Genomic DNA, 23,775 nt, shown 5'->3' on the forward strand with positions numbered 1-23,775 from the left:
GCCCCTGTGCTGCTGCACTGGTTGCACCAATGGTACTGTATGTCCGCCCCTGGGTGCAGTCATGGGTCACTGCTATCATAGAAAGCACCATTCCTTCCTCTAGCCTTACAGGTTATTATAGGACAGATATTAGCAATGTCCTATGTGGTTTTCAGAAAACATTGCATTTCGGTTTGGCATGCCAGATCCTTGTCCTGCAGTATTCGGCACATGGCTAACTACAGCTACTTGTGGATACAAGGCCTTGGTAAACACTATTTAACACCATCCATGACCTTGTGAGTTTATGACCTTGACTATTATTTGCATAACTTTTTACAAACCCGTCACATTCTGAAGTCCCAGCAGCTTTATCATACTCTCTGAATCTTTCCTTATCATAAAGATATTGATTTGGGTAATGTATATTTGGAAATGGCAAATAATTCAGTTACTAATGGAGAATTAAAAGACTGGTAATGGATTACACTGGTTTACGCTACCATGAAAGCATCAATAATTATAGGGAATCAGTATGTTGACAAAATATGCTATTAATACCTACATATGGTTTCTATGGCTAATTTGACTTCCTCTTAAAGGGAACCTGTTGTGTGAAAAACGCTATTAACCCTCAGATATTGGGTTAATCTACAGGTTAATAGGGCCCCCAAGCCACACAGTCGCCACACTGAAATCCCAGCTGTCAGGAGGAAATTAACGTTATTCCTTCCTGCAGCCCTGGCTTTCAGTCATAGAGGTGCAGCGGGTGCGGCTTCAGTCACCACTCAGCACAGCATATAGTAAGCCCCCACCCGGCACTGACTGACAGCCGGCTCAGCCGGGCATCAGTACAGAGGCAGTTGTCAATCAGTGCTGGAATGCGGTTACAGCTGCCACTGCTGTTGGTATATGATGTGAAAGATAAAGCACGCCAACATTTTAGTTTTTCTGCTCTCGAAACTGGAAATGACAACACAAATGTGAAAATGATGGTCATAAAATATTATAAGCAAGGTAGTATTAGAGAGTAGACCCATCTTCATCTTTTTAAAGAAAATAAAAAGATCTTCACTGTCTTGTAACATGCTAAGTATTCCTTTATTCTAAAATTGTGTGGAAGGAGAGGGACAGCCCCTATGGGCATCAATATTTGACCCATTATTTTTGTCACTTCTGCCATTGTAAGAGAATATGCAGAAATAGGACAGTTACATGTAGTACATATACATCCTGAATGATCAATCCTTGATAGAATTTCATTTAAAGGGAATCTGTCACAAGGTTTTTGCCACCTTATCTGAGAGCAACATAATGTAGAGACAGAGACTCTGATTCCAGTTATGTTTCACTTGCAGGGCTGTTTGCTGTACTTTTTATAAAATCCCTGGTAAACCTGCATCTATCCTCTATGAGCTCTGTATACCACCACCCCCACCACTGATTGGTAGCTTTCTGCCTATGCACAAGGTACACAGAATGCTGCCAATCAGTGGTGTGGACGGGGTTATACAGAGCTCAGCACTCAGAGAACTGCTAGATCTGCAGCAGAGAAAATGGGAATATTATCAAAACTGCAGCAACCAGTCCAGTAAGTGACACATGACTTGAATTTCTACATCTTGTGGTTCTCAGATGGGGAACCAAAAACCCGATGATGGATTCTTTTGAATGGATACTGTAACTGGATAAAAGCAGCCATAGTTTCTTATTCATTCTCCTCTGGACTACTGCAACTCTCTTCTGATTGGTCTCCCTCTTACCAAACTTTCTCCTCTCCAATCCATTTTGAATGCGGCAGCCAGGGTCATATTTCTGTCCAGCCGCTTCACTGATGCCTCCATCTTGTGCCAGTCATTACACTGGCTACCCATTCGCTACAGGGTCCAATATAAACTCATCTCACCCACAAAGCTCTCCACAGTTCTGCACCGCCTTATATCTCCTCTCTCATCTCTGTCTATTGCCCTACACATGCCCTCCATTCTACAAATGACCTAAGGCTAACATCCCCCATAATCCGAACCTCACACCTCCATCTCCAAGACTTCTCTCGTGCTGCGCCAGCTCTCTGGAATGCACTTCCCCAGACGATCAGACTGATACCTCTTCCCGACCTATTCAAGCGCGCTTTAAAAACCCATCTCTTCAAACAAGCCTACCACATCAACTACTTAGTAAACTAACTTTGCCCTGTTCCCTCCTTCCAAATATTACTCTGAATCTGCACCCTACTATTCATCTGTCTCCACACCCTCCATGCACACGATAACTGCACTTGATACTTGACTATTGCACTTAAACACACGGGCTGATGACCGGATCATGCAGCTTTGTATGAAAATCCCTATTTATTATAATTGCCAGACCTGAAATAACAAGCACTTTTCACCTATTGTGTCCCCCCCATTTCCTTGTAGATTGTAAGCTTGCGAGCAGGGACCTCACCCCTAATGTCACTGTTTAAATTGTCTTAACTCGTACTGAATTTATTGTTTGTACATGGCCCCGCTTAATTGTAAAGTGCTGCGGAATATGTTGGCGCTATATAAATTAAAAATATTATTATTATTATTATAGTTTTTACAGAAAACAATATACAAGCAAAATTAATGAATGCATCGGAGATGAAAAGGGGAACAAGTGAGCAATAGTGTCATTCCAGTGATTAGGAGTGGGGACAGATATTGTCTGTGAAGTAACTAAATGAGGAAGAAAGTTAAAAAGTACAAAGTTCCCAAAAACCTTGAGATATTAGAGCAGAAAAGAGTTGAAGTAGAAGGAGCTATTTGTCATCTTTTGATCTATTTTGTCCTGATGCGCCTCTATAAATCAGGTTTCCTCCAGTTCACTTCTCAAGGGCAGAAAATTAGTCCTGAGTCCTGACTTAAGAGTCAACACACAGGAAAGACAGATTTCGGTAAAGTGTTCTTGTAGCTGGAACATGAAATTAATGGCCCGTACATGATCTCTGAGGACCGCTCTCCGCTAATTGTAAAGGATTGAGAGCGGGGAGCATTTCTAAGTATGATGTCAGTAAATCCTGATAAGAAGCATCTTGTTTGAACATTAGCTGCCTACAGATGATTTCTGATCTACAAAAGTGCTGATGTTAAATTACTTTAATATGTAACCTAGTATACATCAATGTATTGCAATCAGTTTCGACCAACAGTATGGAAGAGGTAAACTAGGCGAAGGATAGCACTACGTTTTCATTCTAAATATTGCAACATAGCGCACCTACTGGGAACACCAGCTATGAAGACAGTGTAGACTTCTGCATATAGAGCAGGTCAATTTAATTTGAGAAAAATCAGAGCAATATGTCAAGAAAATTGAAAAAAAAATAATTTGAGGCATATATTTGAGTCTGTGGACCTGATCCATCCATGTGTTTATGCCAGAATGATGGTGTGAAGAACCTTAAAATGTTGCAAAAAATTTTTCAACTTTAGCTGTTTCAACCACCCACGCTAAAGTGTTTGAGGCTGAGATGGGACAGGGAGTGGTGAAGTCCCCTCAAGAAATTATTCTACTATGGCCGGGATCACACTTGCGTGTACGATGGGAGAAACTCGCCTCAATACCCGGCACTGCCGCCGGCACTCAGGACCAGAGCGTGCAGCTGCATGTATTTCTATTCAGCTGAACGCTCCAGTCCCGAGTATTGATGCGAGAGACTTGCGCAAGATTCTCACATTGAATTCGCAAGTGTGACCCCGGCCTAGTAATGTATTCCAGCCCCTTTGTAACAGTTCTGGTGGAGGCGCAATGGAGTTGTAAGAAATGACCAATTCATGAAGACGCATTTACATCTTACTCAGCACTACATCCATTAAGACTGGTGTGCAAAATGCTAGTCTTAATTCAGCGGGCTCCTCATGTCCTGTTTATGCCCCATGTACCTCCAGTTCATACTATTTTACGCTTCAATAAAGACCAGCAATGTGACCTAGGCTCTTCACTAAGAACTGGTACCACACAACTCTATATAACATGGTTATTCCAAATGCAAACATGATCTGGTGCCCATTGAGGTCATGTTTCCCACCACAGGTCTCCGAGCTTTAGTGTACATAAAACCGCCAGCACCAATCAGACCGCCCCTGTACAATAATCTGCAGGTAAACCAATTCTCCAAAGTCCGTGGTGAGATCGGAGACACACATCAGCTCATGAAGGACATGACTGACAACGGAAGTGTGCGCAGTTACCATAAGTAGTGTGCGGCCAAAAGTAAGTCCACCCTGACCATGCCCCCAGCAGTATAGCGACAGACACTGTTTATACCGAACAACCAATTGGAAAAGTCTGGGTTAACATTATGATGACAGAGACAAAGGGAAATGTGTCTTGTTAGGAGTTAAGTAATTCCACATTTCAGCCCGCATGACTAATAATGAGCAGGAGAAAAATATTAATAACAGTTATGGTATGTGCAGATGTTCAATATTTGCAGGAGGTTTTTCCCATTCATTAAAATGGGTGAAAGACAATTCAAAATTACTAAAAGAATTGACTTGCTGCAGACAGGAAACTGCCTCGTATCTGCAAGGAAAAAATAAGCAGCATGTGAATGAGACTTCAGTAATCTCATTCTCTTTTGCTAATGGCCCTCCCATAGAATTCCCCTCAGTATCTCATGGTGCAGATATAAATATATGTATATGAGGCTGTTGACTTTGGCTCAGAAGACCCTTGGGGTGGACCAGGCATCGCAGTATAATCTGACTGTGAATGTCGGGTTTATGAAACCTGCCTAAGGCCGGGGTGACATGAGTAAATGTTCTCTCATGCGAGAGAATCTGGCCAGTGCTAATGGCACTAGGCTCAAACTTTGTCAGAGTTGTCATCTTACACTGCTCCGATTCTCTCACGTGATAGTATCACAGCACAGGTGTGGAGAAGATGGAAAACTTCATCTATCCATCTTCTCCATTGTCCCTATGAGCATAAATAGGACTGACATCCGAGCGCAGTCCAATGTTTCACAACTAGAGTTGTATGGAAGCATGTGGTCCGATGTGTGGAGTCATTTGTAGCATGCTGCAATTGTTTTCGTCTCAGCTCTGGACTGCCCCATAGTATAACATTGGTCCGAGTGTAATATGATAAGACATCACATAGCACTAGGCCATGTTATATGCTCATGTGAGTGAGCCCTAACTATTAGGCTCGTGCAGACGACCGTACTTTTGGCTAGCCATCAAAACATCAGATCGCATTTGCACCAATGTTGTTCAACAGCAGCATGCACGATTTGACTATCATGTCTATGAGTCTGTGGAAAAACATCGAACAGCACTCAGATGACATCCGAGTGTGGTCTAATTTTCTCAAACAGACTAAACGGAGAAGATGGAGAAACCTTTTGATCAAAGTCTAATCAGATTCTGATCAGCGTGTGATTAGCATAACCGGACCGTTTTTCTCGGATGGAGAACCTACAGTCGTCTACACCTGCCCTTTATATCACATTTATTTAGTATCTACTGATCTTTTTTTCTACTCTTGGAAGTAGTTCAGATACTGTGCATCGGAAGTCTAATATAGATAGGAGAGAGTGTCCAGGTAAAGAATTCTGTTAGAAGTCATTTCATACTGCAACATTTGAGCAATGTACATAGCAAAAGTATGTTAAGGGTGTCATGGACAAACTTTTATCGGACTTTGTGGCCATTCAAAGTTGTGATCCGTATATTATTATTATTTATTATTATGGCACCATATATAACCCTATACCGTCCTCTCTACTCTCTATACATCTGATTTTGGCCAAGACTGTGCAGCTGCACACGAGGACCATGTGGCCCCGAATTTAAGGCGTTGTACAGGTTGTAGACATTGTAGCACAGGCTTCGAGCCCACGTTCCTGAGTTGTTCCTCTCAGGTATCATTTGTGTGTGTTGTTTAATGCACTGACCTATGACCAATGCCTTAAGTAACATGAAAAGTGATCCTCTAACATGACTAAATGACTCTCCCCTGTATCTGTCCAGAGCAGATGGCTCCAAATCGCCAGGTGCAGCAGAACATATGCGCTGATGTCAGATAATGCTGAGATGAGCTTTGTGGAAATAAGCTTAATAATTTAATTACAGGCTAATGGACTAAATGGAATAGTACAAGAATAAGGTCAAATAAAAGTGCATTGTCATAGCAGACATCTCACAGGATTTAAGGGGTTAAGATGAACTCGGTACAAGTCACGTGAGGTCCTATGAATTCAGCATGTGGAACTGACAGAAAGATTGAATTAAAGCTCTCAAAAAGCTCTTAGAAAGAGGCAAAGCACTCACCCCAGGAAGCACGGGGCACAAAAGAACTATGTAGCAAAGTAAAGCCCTCCAATTACTGGGAATAAAAGAATGTAAGGAAAAGAGTTACTTTATCAAGCTGTCGCTGTGTGGTTGTTGTTTTTAGCAAAAAAGCTTTTTTTTTCAGTCAGTGAGAAGTGGTTTTAAAATTAAGTCCAGGCAGAGCCCCGGGTATCCCATACGATTAGCTGTAAAACTCTACAATAGGAATGTTTGCCTGAAATATCCTGCAGCATTTCATTAGGGAGCGGATTTATTGTGCAGATCTCGGCTGAAATCATAAAAAGAATACAGCTTAGATTAAATTAACAGAATAAAGTTCTGATCAGGGAAATATATGTATTATATACGTACACCTGCATTTTTGCAGGATAGCAGCGTCCAATGTGCTTTGGCATCACAGTATTGAGAACTCATTGCCTGCCACTGGTTGGGTTACATAATCTAAAAAAAATCTTTATTTACTGTATATATACAGTACAGACCAAAAGTTTGGACACACCTTCTCATTTAAAGATTTTTCTGTATTTTCATGACTATGAAAATTGTACATTCACACTGAAGGCATCAAAACTATGAATTAACACATGTGGAATTATATACTTAACAAAAAAGTGTGAAACAACTGAAATTATGTCTTATATTCTAGGTTCTTCAAAGTAGCCACCTTTTGCTTTGATGACTGCTTTGCGCACTCTTGGCATTCTCTTGATGAGCTTCAAGAGGTAGTCACTGGGAATGGTCTTCCAACAATCTTGAAGGAGTTCCCAGAGATGCTTAGCACTTGTTGGCCCTTTTGCCTTCACTCTGCGGTCCAGCTCACCTCAAACCATCTCGATTGGGTTCAGGTCTGGTGACTGTGGAGGCCAGGTCATCTAGCATAGCACCCCATCACTCTTCTTCTTGGTCAAATAGCCCTTACACAGCCTGGAGGTGTGTTTGGGGTCATTGTCCTGTTGAAAAATAAATGATGGTCCAAATAAAAGCAAACTGGATGGAATAGCATGCCGCTGCAAGATGCTGTGGTAGCCATGCTGGTTCAGTATGCCTTCAATTTTGAATAAATCCCCAACAGTGTCACCAGCAAAGCACCCCCACACCATCACTCCTCCTCCTCCTCCATGCTTCACGGTGGGAACCAGGCATGTAGAGTCCATCTGTTCACCTTTTCTGCGTCGCACAAAGACACGGTGGTTGGAAACAAAGATCTCAGATTTGGACTCATCAGACCAAAGCACAAATCTCCACTAGTCTAATGTCCATTCCTTGTGTTCTTTAGCCCAAACAAGCCTCTTCTGCTTGTTGCCTGTCCTTAGCAGTGGTTTCCTAGCAGCTATTTTACCATGAAGGCCTGCTGCACAAAGTCTCCTCTTAACAGTTGTTGTAGAGATGTGTCTGCTGCTAGAACTCTGTGTGGCATTGACCTGGTCTCTAATCTGAGCTGCTGTTAATCTGTGATTTCTGAGGCTGGTGACTCGGATAAACTTATCCTTAGAAGCAGACGTGACTCTTGGTCTTCCTTTCCTGGGGCGGTCCTCATGTGAGCCAGTTTCTTTGTAGCGCTTGATGGTTTTTGCCACTGCATTTAGGGACACTTTCAAAGTTTTCCCAATTTTTCAGACTGACTGACCTTCATTTCTTAAAGTAATGATGGCCACTCGTTTTTCTTTACTTAGCTGCTTTTTTCTTGCCATAATACAAATTCTAACACTCTATTCAGTAGGACTGTCAGCTGTGTATCCACCAGACTTCTGCACAACACAACTGATGGTCCCAACCCCATTTATAAGGCAAGAAATCCCACTTATTAAACCTGACAGGGCACACCTGTGAAGTGAAAACCATTCCCGGAGACTACCTCTTGAAGCTCATCAAGAGAATGCCAAGAGTGTGCAAAGCGGTCATCAAAGCAAAAGGTGGCTACTTTGAAGAACCTAGAATAGAAGACATAATTTCAGTTGTTTCACACTTTTTTGTTAAGTATATAATTCCACATGTGTTAATTCATAGTTTTGATGCCTTCACTGTGAATGTACAATTTTTATAGTCATAAAAATACAAAAAAATCTTTAAATGAGAAGGTGTGTCCAAACTTTTGGTCTGTTCTGTGTATATATATATATATATATAGTGTCGGACTGGAGTGCTTAGGAGCCACGGGTATAATTGACTCAAGGGGCCCACACTACAACTAAGCTCATAATCTTCCCTTCATCTCACTCATCTCCCTTTGTGGCCCTCATTCAGTGTAATGTCCCCCATTGTGGCCCCCATGCAGTATAATGTCCCCCTCTGTAGTTCTTATATAGTATAATATCCTCCTCTGTGGCCACTATATAGTATAACAACCACTTTTTCCTTGTCTGCATAATGATAATATCCTCCTCTATGGCACTTTTTACATGTCAATTAAAAAAAACAATTATATTCACCTATATCCACCTTTTATGCAGGGCAAGAAGGAATTCGTCTCTGCTCTTCAATACTTTTCAACATGTCTGAGGATGCACATTCAGCTGAAACAAGAGCTTTGCGCCAGTAAAGGTCCTACCATCTGTGACCATGATTGCTACGCCTCTGTTTAGAGGCCCACCATGATATGCCCGCTAACCCTCCCCACCACTCAGAGCTTGTACACATATATATCCTCTCAAACTTTTACAGCCATGCATTGACAAAAGCATGAAAAATAGAGAAATAAGGTGCCCCATAGATGTTCTTATATATCAACCACTCTGCTGTAATCTTTCTAGTTGTCATAGCTTTACCACGATAGAGGAAAGCCAGAAGACTGCAGCATCTGATTTCTCCTACTCCTGCACCGATTAAAAGCACTTCACGTTCATATTAAACTGGGTAAATTTCTTTTAGCAGTGCAGGAGTTAATCAGTGCAGAAGTTAATCTGCTCAGATGAGAGCTCCTGGAAGCTTTCCTGCATTAAGGCTCTCAGCTGTGCATGTTAGCCACTCCCATCTCCTATATAAACCAGTCCCTGACTAGCACTCATTGTCAGAGCAGCTTATGCTGCATAGCTTGAGGTTGTTAGTGGTTATCATTGGAGAAGGCGTTTGGTGCTTTTATTTGTGACTGTTGCTCGGTTTTGAGTGTGTGATAATTCCCTTTCTTCTCCTACTTTGGTTTAACCCCATCCTCCACTCCCTGCTGTTTACCTCTGTTGTTCATGTGTGTATAAATGAATTATTGGTGCTTCCCTTTATCTCTGTTCGTGTTACCTTGTTAGTCTGGTTAATGTATTACGGTACACTACTGTTCCCATCTTCCCTGGGTAGGGAATGGTACCGACTGATGGATTCAGGAGCTAAGGCAAGGTACGTGGCACCGGCATCTTCATTATCAGAAGTAATCCTGGAACAGGGCGAGCTAGGGCGCCCCTAGCGTTAGGGTCAGGGAAGGAGCATCTGGTCCTGGGACAGATTCGTGATCCTAATGATGACAGATCCATCACGACTAGTGTTGAGCATTCCGTCCGATACCGCAAGTATCGGGTATCGGCCGATACTTGCGGGTATCGGAATTCCGATACCGAGATCCGATACTTTTGTGGTATCGGGTATCGGTATCGAAACAACATTAATGTAAAAATGTGTAAAAGAGAGAATTAAAATAAAAAAATATTGCTATACTCACCTCTCCGACGCAGCCTGGACCTCAGCGAGGGAACCGGCAGCGTTGTTTGCTTAAAATTTGTGCTTTTCCTTCCTTACGTGAAGTCCCGGCTTGTGATTGGTCGCGTGCCGCCCATGTGGCCGCGACGCGACCAATCACAGCAAGCCGTGACGTAATTTTAGGTCCTTCAGGATTTTAAAATTACGTTCTGGCTTGTGATTGGTCGCGTCGCGGTCACATGGGCGACGCGACCAATCACAAGCCGTGACGTCACGGGAGGCTGGACACGCGCGCATTTTAAAATGCGCGCGTGTCCTGCCTCCCGTGACATCACGGCTTGTGATTGGTCGCGTCGCCCATGTGACCGCGACGCGACCAATCACAAGCCAGAACGTAATTTTAAAATCCTGAAGGACCTAAAATTACGTCACGGCTTGCTGTGATTGGTCGCGTCGCGGCCACATGTGCGTCACGCGACCAATCACAAGCCGGGACTTCACGTAAGGAAGGAAAAGCGCGAATTTTAAGCAAACAACGCTGCCGGTTCCCTCGCTGAGGTCCAGGCTGCGTCGGAGAGGTGAGTATAGCAATATTTTTTATTTTAATTCTTTCTTTTACACATTAATATGGATCCCAGGGCCTGAAGGAGAGTTTCCTCTCCTTCAGACCCTGGGAACCATCAGGAATACCGTCCGATACTTGAGTCCCATTGACTTGTATTGGTATCGGGTATCGGTATCGGATTGGATCCGATACTTTGCCGGTATCGGCCGATACTTTCCGATACCGATACTTTCAAGTATCGGACGGTATCGCTCAACACTAATCACGACAGACAATTTTCTACAGATGTTATGTCTTCAGTTTCCCTGCAATTTGACATGGTGGCTCAGTGGTTATCACTGTTGCTTTGCATCATTAGGGTCTTGGATTCAAATCTGACCAGGGATATCACCTGCATGGAGTGTGTATATGCTCCCACAATACACAGATACTTTGGAAGGGAATGTAGATTATAATCCCCATCGGGGATATTGAGTGTTCATAATGTCTACAGAGTGCTGCACAATATGTTGGCGATAAATTAGCAACAGAAATAAACAAATTAATTATTAATGGTTGAGCAGATCTAATTGAAAATTTTCACTCACTGAAAAGGAAATCAAAACCACAATACATAAATTGGATAAAGCCCTACTACTTACTCAAACATGAATCCTACCTCCACAGATAAACATGTACTTATCTCCAGGACTGTCCCTACATCATGGAGAGTGTATTGTCATAACTTTGTGGTTCCTAAATATTATTTATATTACATTTATAAGCTGTTTGGTTACCTAAATTGTGCATGTGATAGATATGGACCTATATACGTATGGGTCAAAATGAAATGAAGACAGAAGATGCAACTTTAGTTAGATCAGGCCACTTTTTCATGGTCAGGGTTGATTCAGAAGAACTATTTCACCTCCACAGGCAATATTTTAAAAACGAAGGGTAGTCTACTCTAGAGTTATGCCCTCCTATTCTACAAAATGGGATCTGATTGGGGGTATTTTTGCTAATGGGCCCTTTCTCTTCTACTTTAAAGGGGTTGTCTTCTTTTTGCTATGCTTATACAGTTTTGAGTCTTTACGTAGACGATGTGAGCTACTGAACTCAGTACTGTATGTGAAGTCAGGAAGGAATATTTCCCTTAATATTAAGCTACTAGTATCTGTCCCATGGGGTTTTTACCTTATTCTGGATCAACATGTTAGGCTATAGGTTGAGCTTGATGGACTTAAAGGGGTATTCCCATCTCCAAGATCCTATCCCAATACGTAGTAGGCGTAATAATAATATTTGCAAATACCTCCAATTAGAAATGTATAGTTTTTCAGGTTCGCTATGTCTCTTTCCATGCAGGCCTTGCAGGACCTTAGGTATCCATGGCTACGACCACTAGCAACTACCTAACTGTCACTATATCAGTGGTCGTAACCACGGACACCTAAGGTCCTGCAATGCCTCAACATGAGGAAAGAGACGTAGCGTGTCAGAAAAATTATATTACATTTCTAATCGGAGGGATTTGCTAATATTATCATTATTACACCTACTACGCATTGTCATCTTAGAGATGGGAACACCCCTTTAAGTCACCAGTACTGCAGACAAACAACAGAGACCGGGGCAGCGGCGGGGACTCAGCAATGGACCTGGGGATGGCAAATAGTGCTTATGTTAGATTTTTTTTTGTAACTATCACACCATAAAGCATAAGGTTTTTTTGTTTGTTTTTTTCGTGGTTTACATTAGTTGTGGGGATGAAAGGGGTCACCGAGGACAATCCTGTTATAACAGAATAGTATCTGCTAAGAATTCTGAATGTTCAGTTTTAGTCAGTAATTGTCATTTTCTTCACGTTTTATGGCTTCAACAACGATTATACATCTGTGGTACACGTAGATACGAAGTAATCACAGGCAAGCCTGCATTTTATGCCAGTCACCCTCAGCTCTCACTACAATATTCCCGCTATACCATTAGAGCCGAAGCTGGCAGCGTGTCAACATTTTGCCTGCAGTATGAGCTATCCAGTGTCTGCAGAGAGGACTGCATTGCCTGATTCCTGAAGGGTAAGGCTTGCACTGTCCATGAAGACTGCTGGAGCTGAATATTAACACCTTGTTCTGCAAACACCTTGGCAGAGACTGATGCAGATTTTCAGTGGTTTACATAAAATGGACAAACCATTCCGAAATCCTCTGAGGAGATCATTGAGTGACCATATAAGAAACTCTACTGCTAAGGCTCTGGATGTCATCTGGAAAAATGCGAGAGAGAAGCGTCTGGCAGGTGAGGAGACTTAAGGCTCAGAAATGTGATGTGACTGTATGGTGCAGATGCAGCAGCCAGTGCAGAGATGCAGTTTGTGTGGCACAATAATGGGTCACTCTATAAGTCCTCTTATCTTGGTGATATTTGGAAGTGCCTTAGAAGAAGCTCACTGTGCCCTGCTGAGGAGAATACTGCGGTGATTTACAGCTCTCAATAAACCTGTTCTGTTTTATTGCCGAGGAGTGTGTCAGTTGGCATATGTGAGCTATGTAGTGAGAAATTGATGGCATTTCCTCTGGCAGCTACACTGTGCTTTCAATTCCAGGGTAGTGTTGACTTTTGCCAGAGCCAGCCTTATAATAGTTTATTTAAATCTATGACCTCAACATCTGCAGACCAAGAATACGCAGGCTGGGGAGTGAAATATCGCACATTGACTTGATTAAAAATGCCGATGTGCCTTCTTTACTCTTTAAGGTTCTTATACAATGAATTTTGGATGCACAATCTTTATGAATTTCTTAGTTGTAGCTTTTCCTAAAGGTTTTCGAAGTTACCATATGTTTCCATACAAAGTTCTAAAAGTTTCATTCAAGCTTCTTTTATCAATATTGACATTTATATTTTTTTGATCATATAAATCAAATTTCATTTTCGACAACCATTGTACAATAGGTTAACAAAGTTGCAGATGATCATAATTGACCTCACATGTAAAGCGCCATGGAATAAATGGCGCTATACTACTAAATAGTAATAATAATAATATCAACCCACATACATGAAATGGACAGTTGTTGTAGTACTCCAAAGCTGCCATACAGAGGTTAGCCAAATGCTTGCTCAGCCGATAACACATATGCACACTCAGTTCCGCCAAGCATGCATGTGTTTTCAGTGGAGAAACCACTGCCAGAACTCCTGAGATGGCAGCTCATTTTAGAGAAAGAAAATAATCAGGTTTATTTAACAAAGCATACCTAATCCTTTTCTCTCCTGTCATCATCTGAAACAAAAGTCAGGAGGATGCTTTTTACTCACCTTCTTTAGGTCTACCATTGAGTCTCTGGTGTTGCGCTCAGGTGTCCTATATTGGCGGTGGCGAGCACCTCATGGCGACAGCAACTATGCCCATAAAGATGGAATGTATACTTCAGAGTCACTGAGCTTACTGATAGGCTGCCATGCTGTCAATGTATTATCAGTGGGGCAGTCATGGATAAAGATTTCTTGAAAGGGGTTAAACCACTTTAAAGAAGCTCTCCTATCAAAATTTGTATCCTCTTAGTATATTGCAGCCATCATATTATATAGCACTGTGTACTTACAATTGCTCATTTTAACCTTCTACCCAGTTAATTCTTCTCTCTTCCATTAGGTCTATGACATCGCCTGATTAAAAACTGACTAGCTATTTGTAGAAACAGGAAGTATATTATCCCTGCATGAGTCATCATCAGAGCAACAATACTATTTCACTGCAAACTTCCTAGCATAGGGGAGGAGCAGAGCAACTGGAGGGGAATGACTAATGCAGTAAAAAGAGACTGTCTGTTTCTACATAGAGCAGAGAATAGAGAAAAGGGAATAATTAACTGGGTGGAAATGCAAAATGAGCAATTGTAAGTACACAGTGCTAAATAACATGATGATTGCAATATACTAAGAGGAAAAAAAATGATGGGAGTGTTTTTTAAGTCCAACTACTAAAGAGTGACACCAGTCTATAAAAAGAAAATTAGGTGTCACATCAAGTTAATATGTGTCCTGGAACTATGTTGTAAAATGCTCTACTTTCCATGTATCTCCATGACTCTCTGTGGCAACTATCCTTCCTTATGTCAGTTGTCAGGTATATGCTCCAGGAACATCTGAAAAGATTGAAAAAACTGCAACTAAAATTAACTTGTGACTAATACAAAAAGCAAGGGATTTCTAAATTTCCATTTTATTATTATTATTATTATTATTAATTTATATAGCACCATTGATTCCATGGTGCTGTACATGAGAAGGGGTTACGTCAAAATACAAATATCACTTACAGTAAACAGTAAACAAAACTAACAATGACAGACTGGTACAGAGGGGAGAGGACCCTGCCCTTGTGAGCTTACATTCTACAGGATTATGGGGAAGGAGACAGTAGGTCGAGGGTTGCAGTAGCTCCAATGATGTTGAGGTGGCCGTGTGGTCTTTACAGGCTGTAAGCTTCTTTGAAGAGGTGGGTTTTCAGGTTTCTTTAAAGGATCCAAAAGTGGTGGATAACCGGACGTGCTGGGGCACTGAATTCCAGAGGATGGGTGATATTCGGGAGAAGTCTTGGAGGCGATTGGGTGAGGAGCGAATAAGCGTGGAGGAGAGGAGGAGGTCTTGGGAGGACCAGAGATTACGTGAGGGAAGATATTGAGAGATTAGTGTGGAAATATACAGAGGAGAAAGGTTATGGGTGGCTTTGTAGGTCAGTGTTAGTAATTTAAACTGGATACACTGGGAAATTGGGAGCCAGTGAAGGGATTTACAAAGAGGGGAAGCAGGAGTGTAGCGAGAAGAGAGATTAATTAGTCGGGCAGCAGAGTTAAGGATGGACTTAGAATGGACCATTCAACAGGTTTACGTCCGATTATCACTGTTATACTATAGGAGGTCAATAAAGTAAAACTATGTAATCAGATTTTCAGAGAAAATTTTCTCAGAAGAAAGAAATTGACACACTGCACTTGTCTGTTCTTCGCGCTACAACTATTGGAAAATCATGAAATGGATCAGACAATGCATGTCATTCACCATTCCTGAAATGAAAGGGCAGAAAAACCATGGAAAAATCCTAGTGTCTGTGTAAGCAGGTTGCAGGATGCATTGATGGACAGGTGACAGAACAAGGGTTAACAATTTTAATTCACACTAAGGTACTCTACGCAGGGAGGTTAAAGGTTAACTAGGGGGTTCGGTAAGCAGTTCAAGATATAGTTAATGTGTAGGGGTTAAGGAACAGTGAAAAAAAGGTATTAACAGTTCTTGGGGGTTAACTTATCCTGTCAGATGTTTATCAAGACGTGGTAATCCCGAAGCAGGTGATGGTACCAACAACGTGTGATGCGGCGCTTGTCCAATATGGTCCTGGAGGTAACGATGATCCATCTTCTCGTGGCAGCGGTTGGTCTCCGGTACGTTCTGCTGAGCCCCTAGTCCATATACTGATGTGGCCAGAGGAGCATGGGCCACAGCACTGTCTGAGCCCGACGGGACCCGACAGACATACACTGGTGAATCAGGCCGCAGATGACAGTCTTGAACCCGGTCTCTCTCTGGCAGCACGCGCGCAGTACTCACTAGCCTAGAATGTTCAACAATGTGCTTTGTGGTGACCAACAGGCACACTGCATGTCCCTCCTCACAGTCTCTGTCAGCGGAGGCAGGGAAGCTCAAGTGCAAGTCTGCGCTATATCAATGCTCAAGGGCCAGAGCACTCACGTCCCCCTGCTGCGCGCTGTCTCTTCCCACCAAATCTGCCCGATTCTGCACATGCTGAGTCTGGGAGCACTTAGCCAAACCCGTTTCTGCCTGCAATGATTGGTACGGTCTCTTAAGCTTTCCGCCGGACAAGCCTGGAATGGACACGGCACAAGAAAGGTACCTGCAGCACGGTCCCTCTTCTTACATCTGCATAAATGTTCCTCTGTGTCATGTCTAGTTTTCCCTTCAGTGGTATCCAATCTGTAGCAATAAAACAGTTAATCTTCACTGTACTGCTTTGGAGTTGAAGACCTGCTAAATAAAATTACTGGACTTCAAGCAATCAGGATGATTATTCATGATACTCAAAAATATCAAATAAAATGTAACACTAATGCCGGCGCCCCTGCTTGGTTCCACTCTCCCCTCCATGCAGGGACATCAACATACTTCCCCGGCCGCGCGATGAGCTCTCTTGTTGTGAATTCTGTTGTGGGTTCTGCTCTTGGGCTCCCTCCTGTGGTTATAAGTGGTAGTGCTGCTGTTTGTCCTTCACAGCAGTTATCAGGTGCGTCCACTTTGGACGGGGCTATTTATTTATACCCTTTGGTGAGTGCCAGTTGTCCATTGTTTTTCTGGAGGATTCACATCTCTGCTTGGTTTCTCCTGCTGGATTGTCCAAATCATCAAAGATAAGTCCTGGCTTTGTTTTTGCAGTCCACATGCGGTGGACTTTATAATTCAGTGAATTGCTATGTTTTTTTCTTGTCCAGCTTTGTCTGTGTAAGGATTTATTCAGCCAAGCTGGAATCTCTGGAGTCGCAGAGTTACCCTCCATGCCTTTAGTTAGGTGTGGAGATTTTTGTATTCTCTGTGGTGGATTTTTGTAGTATTTTAATACTGACCGCACAGTACTCTGTCCTGTCTTTTCTTTCTAGGTAGCGTGGCCTCCTTTGCTAAATTCTGTTTTCAGTCTGCGTTTGTAATTTCCCTCTCCTCTCACAGTCAATATTTGTGGGGGGCTGTCTTTCCTTTGGGGATTTTCTCTGAGGCAAGATAGTTTTCCTGTTTCTTTCTTTAGGGGTAATTAGTCCTCCGGCTGTGAGGAGGTGTTGAGGGAGTGACAGGAACATCCCACGGCTACTTATAGTTGCGGTGTTAAGTTCAGGGTCTGCGGTCAGTATAGAGGCCACCTACTCCAGAGCTCGTCCATGCTGCTCCTAGGCCACCAGATCATAACACTCTCTGCCTCCTGCTTCCTGAATGTGCACACCGTACAAACTTCCCAGCAATGTGCCTAGTACACGCATGCTCCCCTGCTCTTAAAAAGGCAGCACACACATTGTAAATGCCCCCTGCCAGTAGCTGGGAGGCTTCTAAGTATAAACACACCCTCCCTTTTCCTTCATGTAGTGTGTGTAATGGATGTTTCCAGGTCCATCGTCATAGTGTCTTTTGAAATTAGTTTGTGACCCTGAACCCCTGGTCCTTATGTGGCCAGTGCCTGTACCTGAAACAGCATCTGGTGGTCCCTGATCCCGAAACCGCACCTGGTGGCCCCTTGAACCTGTAGTCATACCTGGTGAGACCAGAACCCCGAAGTTGCACCGACGGTACCTGAACTCAGAGAAGCCTCACTGGTGGTACCTGAAACTTGAGAAGCCACACTGGTGGTACCTGAATTCTGTACTCATTCCATCAGTACTTGAACTTGCACCTGTGTCAGTTCTGGATAGTGTTCCTGAGCTCGTACTGTCAGAGCTTGTTCTAGTATCCAAATTCAGCCCTGTTTGTGACTCCATGTCAGTATCCGTTCTGTCAGAGCTCCCAAACCTGAGTAGTCTGCACAGTCCACATCCTGCCTGTCAGTGACTACGAGTTCAAATTCATGTCAGCGAACCAGACCCCTGGGATCAGCAGCCGCAGTACCGAGAACTGCCTAGGAGTGGTACCTGGTGGTTATCTGCAGCTCAAGTCTGACCCCACCATCAAGCATGCAAGTGCAAACCAGGTAGGCACTTAGCTTTGCAGGTAAGGCCGGTCTCGTGGTACAGTGGGTCTACAAACCACGTGCGCCACTTGCTGAAATTTTGTTAATGCAGTAAAACCTATTTTGTGGCACACTAACCAATAAGCCTGAGGCAAGGTTTTTCCTTCCTCAAGCTTCTTCAGGGGTTTGTGTTATACAGGGGAAGGTCATTGCTTTACCAACTGTTTTCAGCATTCTAGTTTCATAAGTCTGGAACCACACATGCAGATTTGTGGCATTTTTTTTTAGCCAAACAAAAAAATAGATAAAAAAAAGTAAGGTGTCAGCGTTTCAATTGTACTTTTCCTTCTTTTTGGATTCTATTTCTTTTTTTCGCTGAAAAAAAACTGAACAAATACTGAGTGCGTGATTCTAGTCCAAGGTATCTAAAAGAAAACGTTTTTACAAATGTAGCATGTCAACTAGCTTTTAGCATTTTACTTTGGTGATATATTTCAATATAGTATTACAATGTTATATGATATACATGCTGTCAGTTGTTCCCAGGTAATTTACAAATTTTAAGACTGGTTTCATTAAGATAACCTTTGCCAGGTTCAGCTTTGTTGGAGGGCACTTGTTATGTAAGTATCATAAATCACAGGCATTAATGTTATCATTTTCTTTTATGAGTGTTGATGTTGATGGGTGATTGTTCAAAAATTTAAAATACTAATATAAATTAGAATTTCAAGATTTACAATGAGCAATCAAACAGCCTGACCTGTATGTAAAACTACTTTGGATTGATTGCTTTGCTCATTTGTCTGTATACTAGGAAATATGTGTAGGAGTATAGGGATAACGAGGAGGCAATGCCATTGTGCTAACACTGTTTGCCTACACTCAGTGGAATTCCTGGCTGTCAGCGTCCCACTAATAAAAGGGAAGAGCTAATAACATTGGACTTTGCGTCATTACAATACACATAATAGGGATTAGAGGAATGCTCTTTGTTTTCTTAATGCATTCTTTTATACTAAACTGAAATACTGGTAATTAGAGCTCACTTACACAAGCGTATAAATTGGACGAGTGCTATGCGATGTTATCGGATAGCACTCGGACCAATGTTATTCTGTGGGGCAGCGCTGATCTGCGTTTTTTTCTCATACCGGTTTGGAATGGGAAAAAATTCTTCGATTTTCAGCACAAATTGGATATCAGTCAGCCATTCAAGTCAGTGAGCCAATGGAAAACATGGGATTGCACTGGCACTTTATTGGTGGTACTTATACATTCACTAGATGGTGGCCCGATTTTAACGCATCGGGTATTCTAGAATATGTATGTAGTTTATTTATGAAGATTTCAGAATAATGCAATGAATACGCAGGATTCGGCCGGCCGGGCGCAACCAATTAGCAAAGCGTGGTTCAAATCCCACGCCAATTCGCGGCTGGACTGCGTCTGTCACTGATTGTTTGCAGCCGGCCGGGTGCGACCAATCAGTGAAGCCAGGGCGAGCTCCAGGTTCTTGAGGGCCCCTGGCGAAAGAGTCTCACAGCCCACGTAGCATATAACACAGCCCACGTAGTATATAGCTCAGCAAAGTAGTTTATAGCACCATCACATAGTATATAGCACAGCCCACGTAGTATATTGCACAGCCACATAGTATATTGCACAGCCACGTAATATATAGCACAGCCACGTAGTATATAGCACAGCCCATATAGTATATAGCACAGCCCACGCAGTATATAACACAGCCACGTTGTATATAGCACAGCCGACGTAGTATATAGCACAGCCCACGTAGTATATACCACAGTGACGTAGTATATAACACAGCCCATGCAGTATATAACACAGCCCGCACAGTATATAACAGCCCACGTATTATATAGCAATGTGGGCACCATATCCCTGTTAAAAAAAAGAATTAAAATAAAAAATAGTTATATACTCACCTTCCGGCGGACCCCGGATCCAGCCCAGGCCTTTAGCGATGCTCCTCGCAATGCTCCGTTCCCAGTAATGTCCTGCAACAATAACCCGTGATGATGTAGCGGTCTCGCGAGACCGCTATGTTATCTGGGGTCATTGCCACAATGCATTCTTGGGACCGGAGCATCGCGAGGAGAGGTTAAGGCTGGTGCAGACACCGGAAAGTGAAAATATAATTTTTTTTATTATTATTATTATTTTTAACATTCTATGTTTTACTATTGATGCTGCATAGGCAGCATCAATAGTAAAAAGTTGGTCACAATTACAGGGTTAATGGCAGTGTTAACGGACTGCGTTACACAGCATTATGCCGCGGTGTAACGCAGTCCATTTAACGGACTGCTAAAATGCTATGTGGGCGCTAACTGGAGGGGAGCATGGAGGGGGCACTGACTGAAGGGGAGTAGGGAGGTTCCAATTCGTGGCAGGACTGTGCCTGTCTCTGATTGATTGCGCCATACGGCCGCGACCAATCAGCTACATGGGATTTCTGTTACAGACAGACAAACAGACGGAAGTGGACCTTAGACAATTATATATATATAGATATGTTTGCACTCTGCACTTTCTTTGACTACTATATTTATAGATATCAAGAACCAAGCACTTTTTGATCCTTAACAAGGTCGATACAATCTTCTTTCTGATTAATTATTTTGTGTGGGTCACACTTTACTATATATTTGCATCATAATGTTTGCACTGTGTTCATCCATCTTCATTTATTTTATCTTGTCTGTTTTGTCATATATGGTTGCAATTTCTAAAGTACAGTAACTACCTTCGATGGGTGATTCTAGAGGCATTTTCCTTCTCTTGGAAGGTGTTAATTTGCACATATTTTTCTCAGAGAGCTCAGCCTATAAGTCTCTCTAAACAGTACCTCTTAAGGTACCTTCACACGAAACGACATCGCTAGCGATCCATGACGTTGCAGCGTCCTGGCTAGCGATATCGTTTCGTTTGACACGCAGCAGCGATCAGGATCCTGCTGTGATGTCGCTGGTCGCTGAATAAAGTCCAGAACTTTATTTGGTCGTCCGATCGCTGTGTATCGTTGTGTTTGAAAGCAAAAGCAACGATACCCAGCGATGTTTTACACTGGTAACCAGGGTAAACATCGGGTTACCAAGCGCAGGGCCGCGCTTAGTAACCCGATGTTTACCCTGGTTACCAGCGTAAAAGTAAAAAAAACAAACAGCACATACTTACATGCGTCCCCCAGCGTCTGCTTCCTGACACTTACTGAGCGCCGGCACCTAAAGTGAAAGTGAAAGCACAGCGGTGACGTCACCGCTCTGCTGTTAGGGCCGGAGCTCAGTCAGTGTCAGGAAGCAGACGCTGGGGGACGCATGTAAGTATGTGCTGTTTGTTTTTTTTACTTTTACGCTGGTGACCAGGGTAAACATCGGGTTACTAAGCGCGGCCCTGCGCTTAGCAACCCGATGTTTACCCTGGTTACCCGGGGACCTCGGCATCGTTGGTCGCTGGAGAGCTGTCTGTGTGACAGCTCTCAAAGCGATCAAACAGCGACGCTGCAGCGATCAGCATCGTTGTCGCTATCGCTGCAGCGTCGCTTCGTGTGAAGGTACCTTTAGGCCACATGCATACATTCAGTATTTGGGGAGTTTTTTACCTCAGTATATTATAAGCCAAAACCAGGAGTGGGTGAAAAATACTGAAGCGGTGATGTGTTTCTATTATAATTTTCCTCTGATTGTTCCACTCCTGATTTCAGCTTTCAAATACTGAGGTAAAATACTGACCAAATACTGATAGTGTGTATGTGGCCTAGAGTCCATATTAGATGTCAGGTTCTGTAAACGCTCACTAGCCTATAGTGCCAGTCAAGCCTTGTAAATCCCCCAAGTAGAATAGTCTTTAAACACACTTTAATACACACCTATGAATGAGTAGGCATTTTTGCTAACATTTTTTATCTGATCCTAAACTTGTTCTTCCATTGAGAAATCAACACTAGCCAAATTCTCTCAGCTGTAGAGACATATGGATATCCTATTTTTGTTGAGCTGTTCACAAATTTACATTTTTTTACTCAGATTTGGGAAGCCACTTGGTGGTTAAATATCAAAATCAACTGGTTCTCATTATGGGTTTTACCAATAGATTTGTCATTTGAACACTTGCAGTGTTGGAGTAGGATGCCAAGGGCCCACATGTAACATTTATTCTGAAAGTCAACTCTACAGCTAAATGCAAATGTTACCTGTTAAATGTTCACAAGTTTCCAGCCAACACATTCTCCAACATTAGTTTTCGGCAGCCACATTCTCCATTGAAGTATATGAAGGATACATGTGGGTGGAATTGGTGTTCCCACATCCACCTGATGAGTGCGGATCTCAGAGGTGGCTTTTATGGCAGCTTTGATTGTATATGTTCTTACCCCAGCAGGTCATCTACCTGTGTACAGTGCACCATGTATACTGTGCTAAGCGCTGCTCATGTAGACTGGTGGGAGGCTGGGGACCTACTCTACTCTACAGGCCTACCTGTAAACTCACCTAATCACCTGTGGGCCAGTCCAGGCTTGTTACCACAGATTCTTTATAAACATATAAAACAATTACAATTGATTTATTTTGCACCTACAAACTGGTTAGAATTTGGTGAATATGGCTATAAACACCGTGAACAATGTAGACAATCTCTGTCCATTATCCCATAAAATGTTCTAATATATCAATTAAACAATACTGTTTTTTGTAAATTTAAGGTGATTGGTTCAGAAAAGCTAGAGAGAAATGCCTCATTTATGATACATTCACATGTATTTTCAATCCGTATGCTATAAGGTCTACATGGAATATATCTCAGCATGTGCTGGTCAGGTCCAGTTTATAACTGAAAGCTCTGCACCCACTCACTTTGAGGACCAGTGCTTTGTCCAGCACATGGTACCATTCAATCCCATGACTGACCTGATAAGTCAAGTACTCATCTGACCATAGTCTTAGGAGTCTCTTCTACAGTGGGTACGGAAAGTATTCAGACCCTTTTAAATTTTTTACTCTTTGTTTCATTGCATCCATTTGGTAAATTCAAAAAAGTTCATTTTCTTCTCATTTAATGTACTCTCTGCACCCCATCTTGACTGAAAAAAAAACAGAAATGTAGAATTTTTTTATTTTAAATAATTTATTAAAAAAGAAAAACTGAAATATCACATGGTCATAAGTATTCAGACCCTTTGCTCAGACACTCATATTTAAGTAACTAGAGGGTAAATGATGCGCACTCTGCTATAGTGGAGATGCAGGCTGAACATGGACAAAGTCCAATACAATAGTTGGAAGAGAAAACAGCCACACTCAACGAGTATAGTAAAGATGTCAAAAAAGGATTTGTGTTTATCTCATGTACAGGAAACGATCACCACATAAAAAATAGACAATAAGTGACATAAGGTAACTTTTGACCCTAAAACCTCCCCAAAAAATCAATTTTTTGGCAACTTTACAACACTTGTTAGGTGCGTCTGTTTTCTCTTCTGACTCATGTTTAAGTCACATGCTGTCCATTTCCTTGTAATCCTCCTCGAGATGGTTCTATTCCTTTCATTG

At 42.4% G+C, this 23,775-nt stretch overlaps 1 protein-coding gene across 2 annotated transcripts in view; it reads left to right on the plus strand.

The window, feature by feature from the left end:
• DLC1 (DLC1 Rho GTPase activating protein) overlaps positions 1-23,775 on the plus strand; it is a 705,112-nt gene that overhangs the window by 422,583 nt on the left and 258,754 nt on the right. Inside the window, exon 1 of one of the 2 annotated variants that reach the window (XM_077279713.1) lies at positions 12,497-12,771. The exons of the other annotated variant lie outside the window; for it this stretch is intronic. Within the exon in view, the coding sequence (XP_077135828.1) occupies positions 12,630-12,771 (142 nt within the window). The 5' untranslated portion in view covers positions 12,497-12,629. Of the gene's footprint in view, positions 1-12,496; positions 12,772-23,775 lie in introns of those variants that run through there. 2 annotated transcript variants of the gene reach the window in all.

Source organism: Ranitomeya variabilis, chromosome 1, assembly GCF_051348905.1.
Source record: "Ranitomeya variabilis isolate aRanVar5 chromosome 1, aRanVar5.hap1, whole genome shotgun sequence".
In the NCBI taxonomy this organism is placed as follows: domain Eukaryota; kingdom Metazoa; phylum Chordata; class Amphibia; order Anura; family Dendrobatidae; genus Ranitomeya; species Ranitomeya variabilis.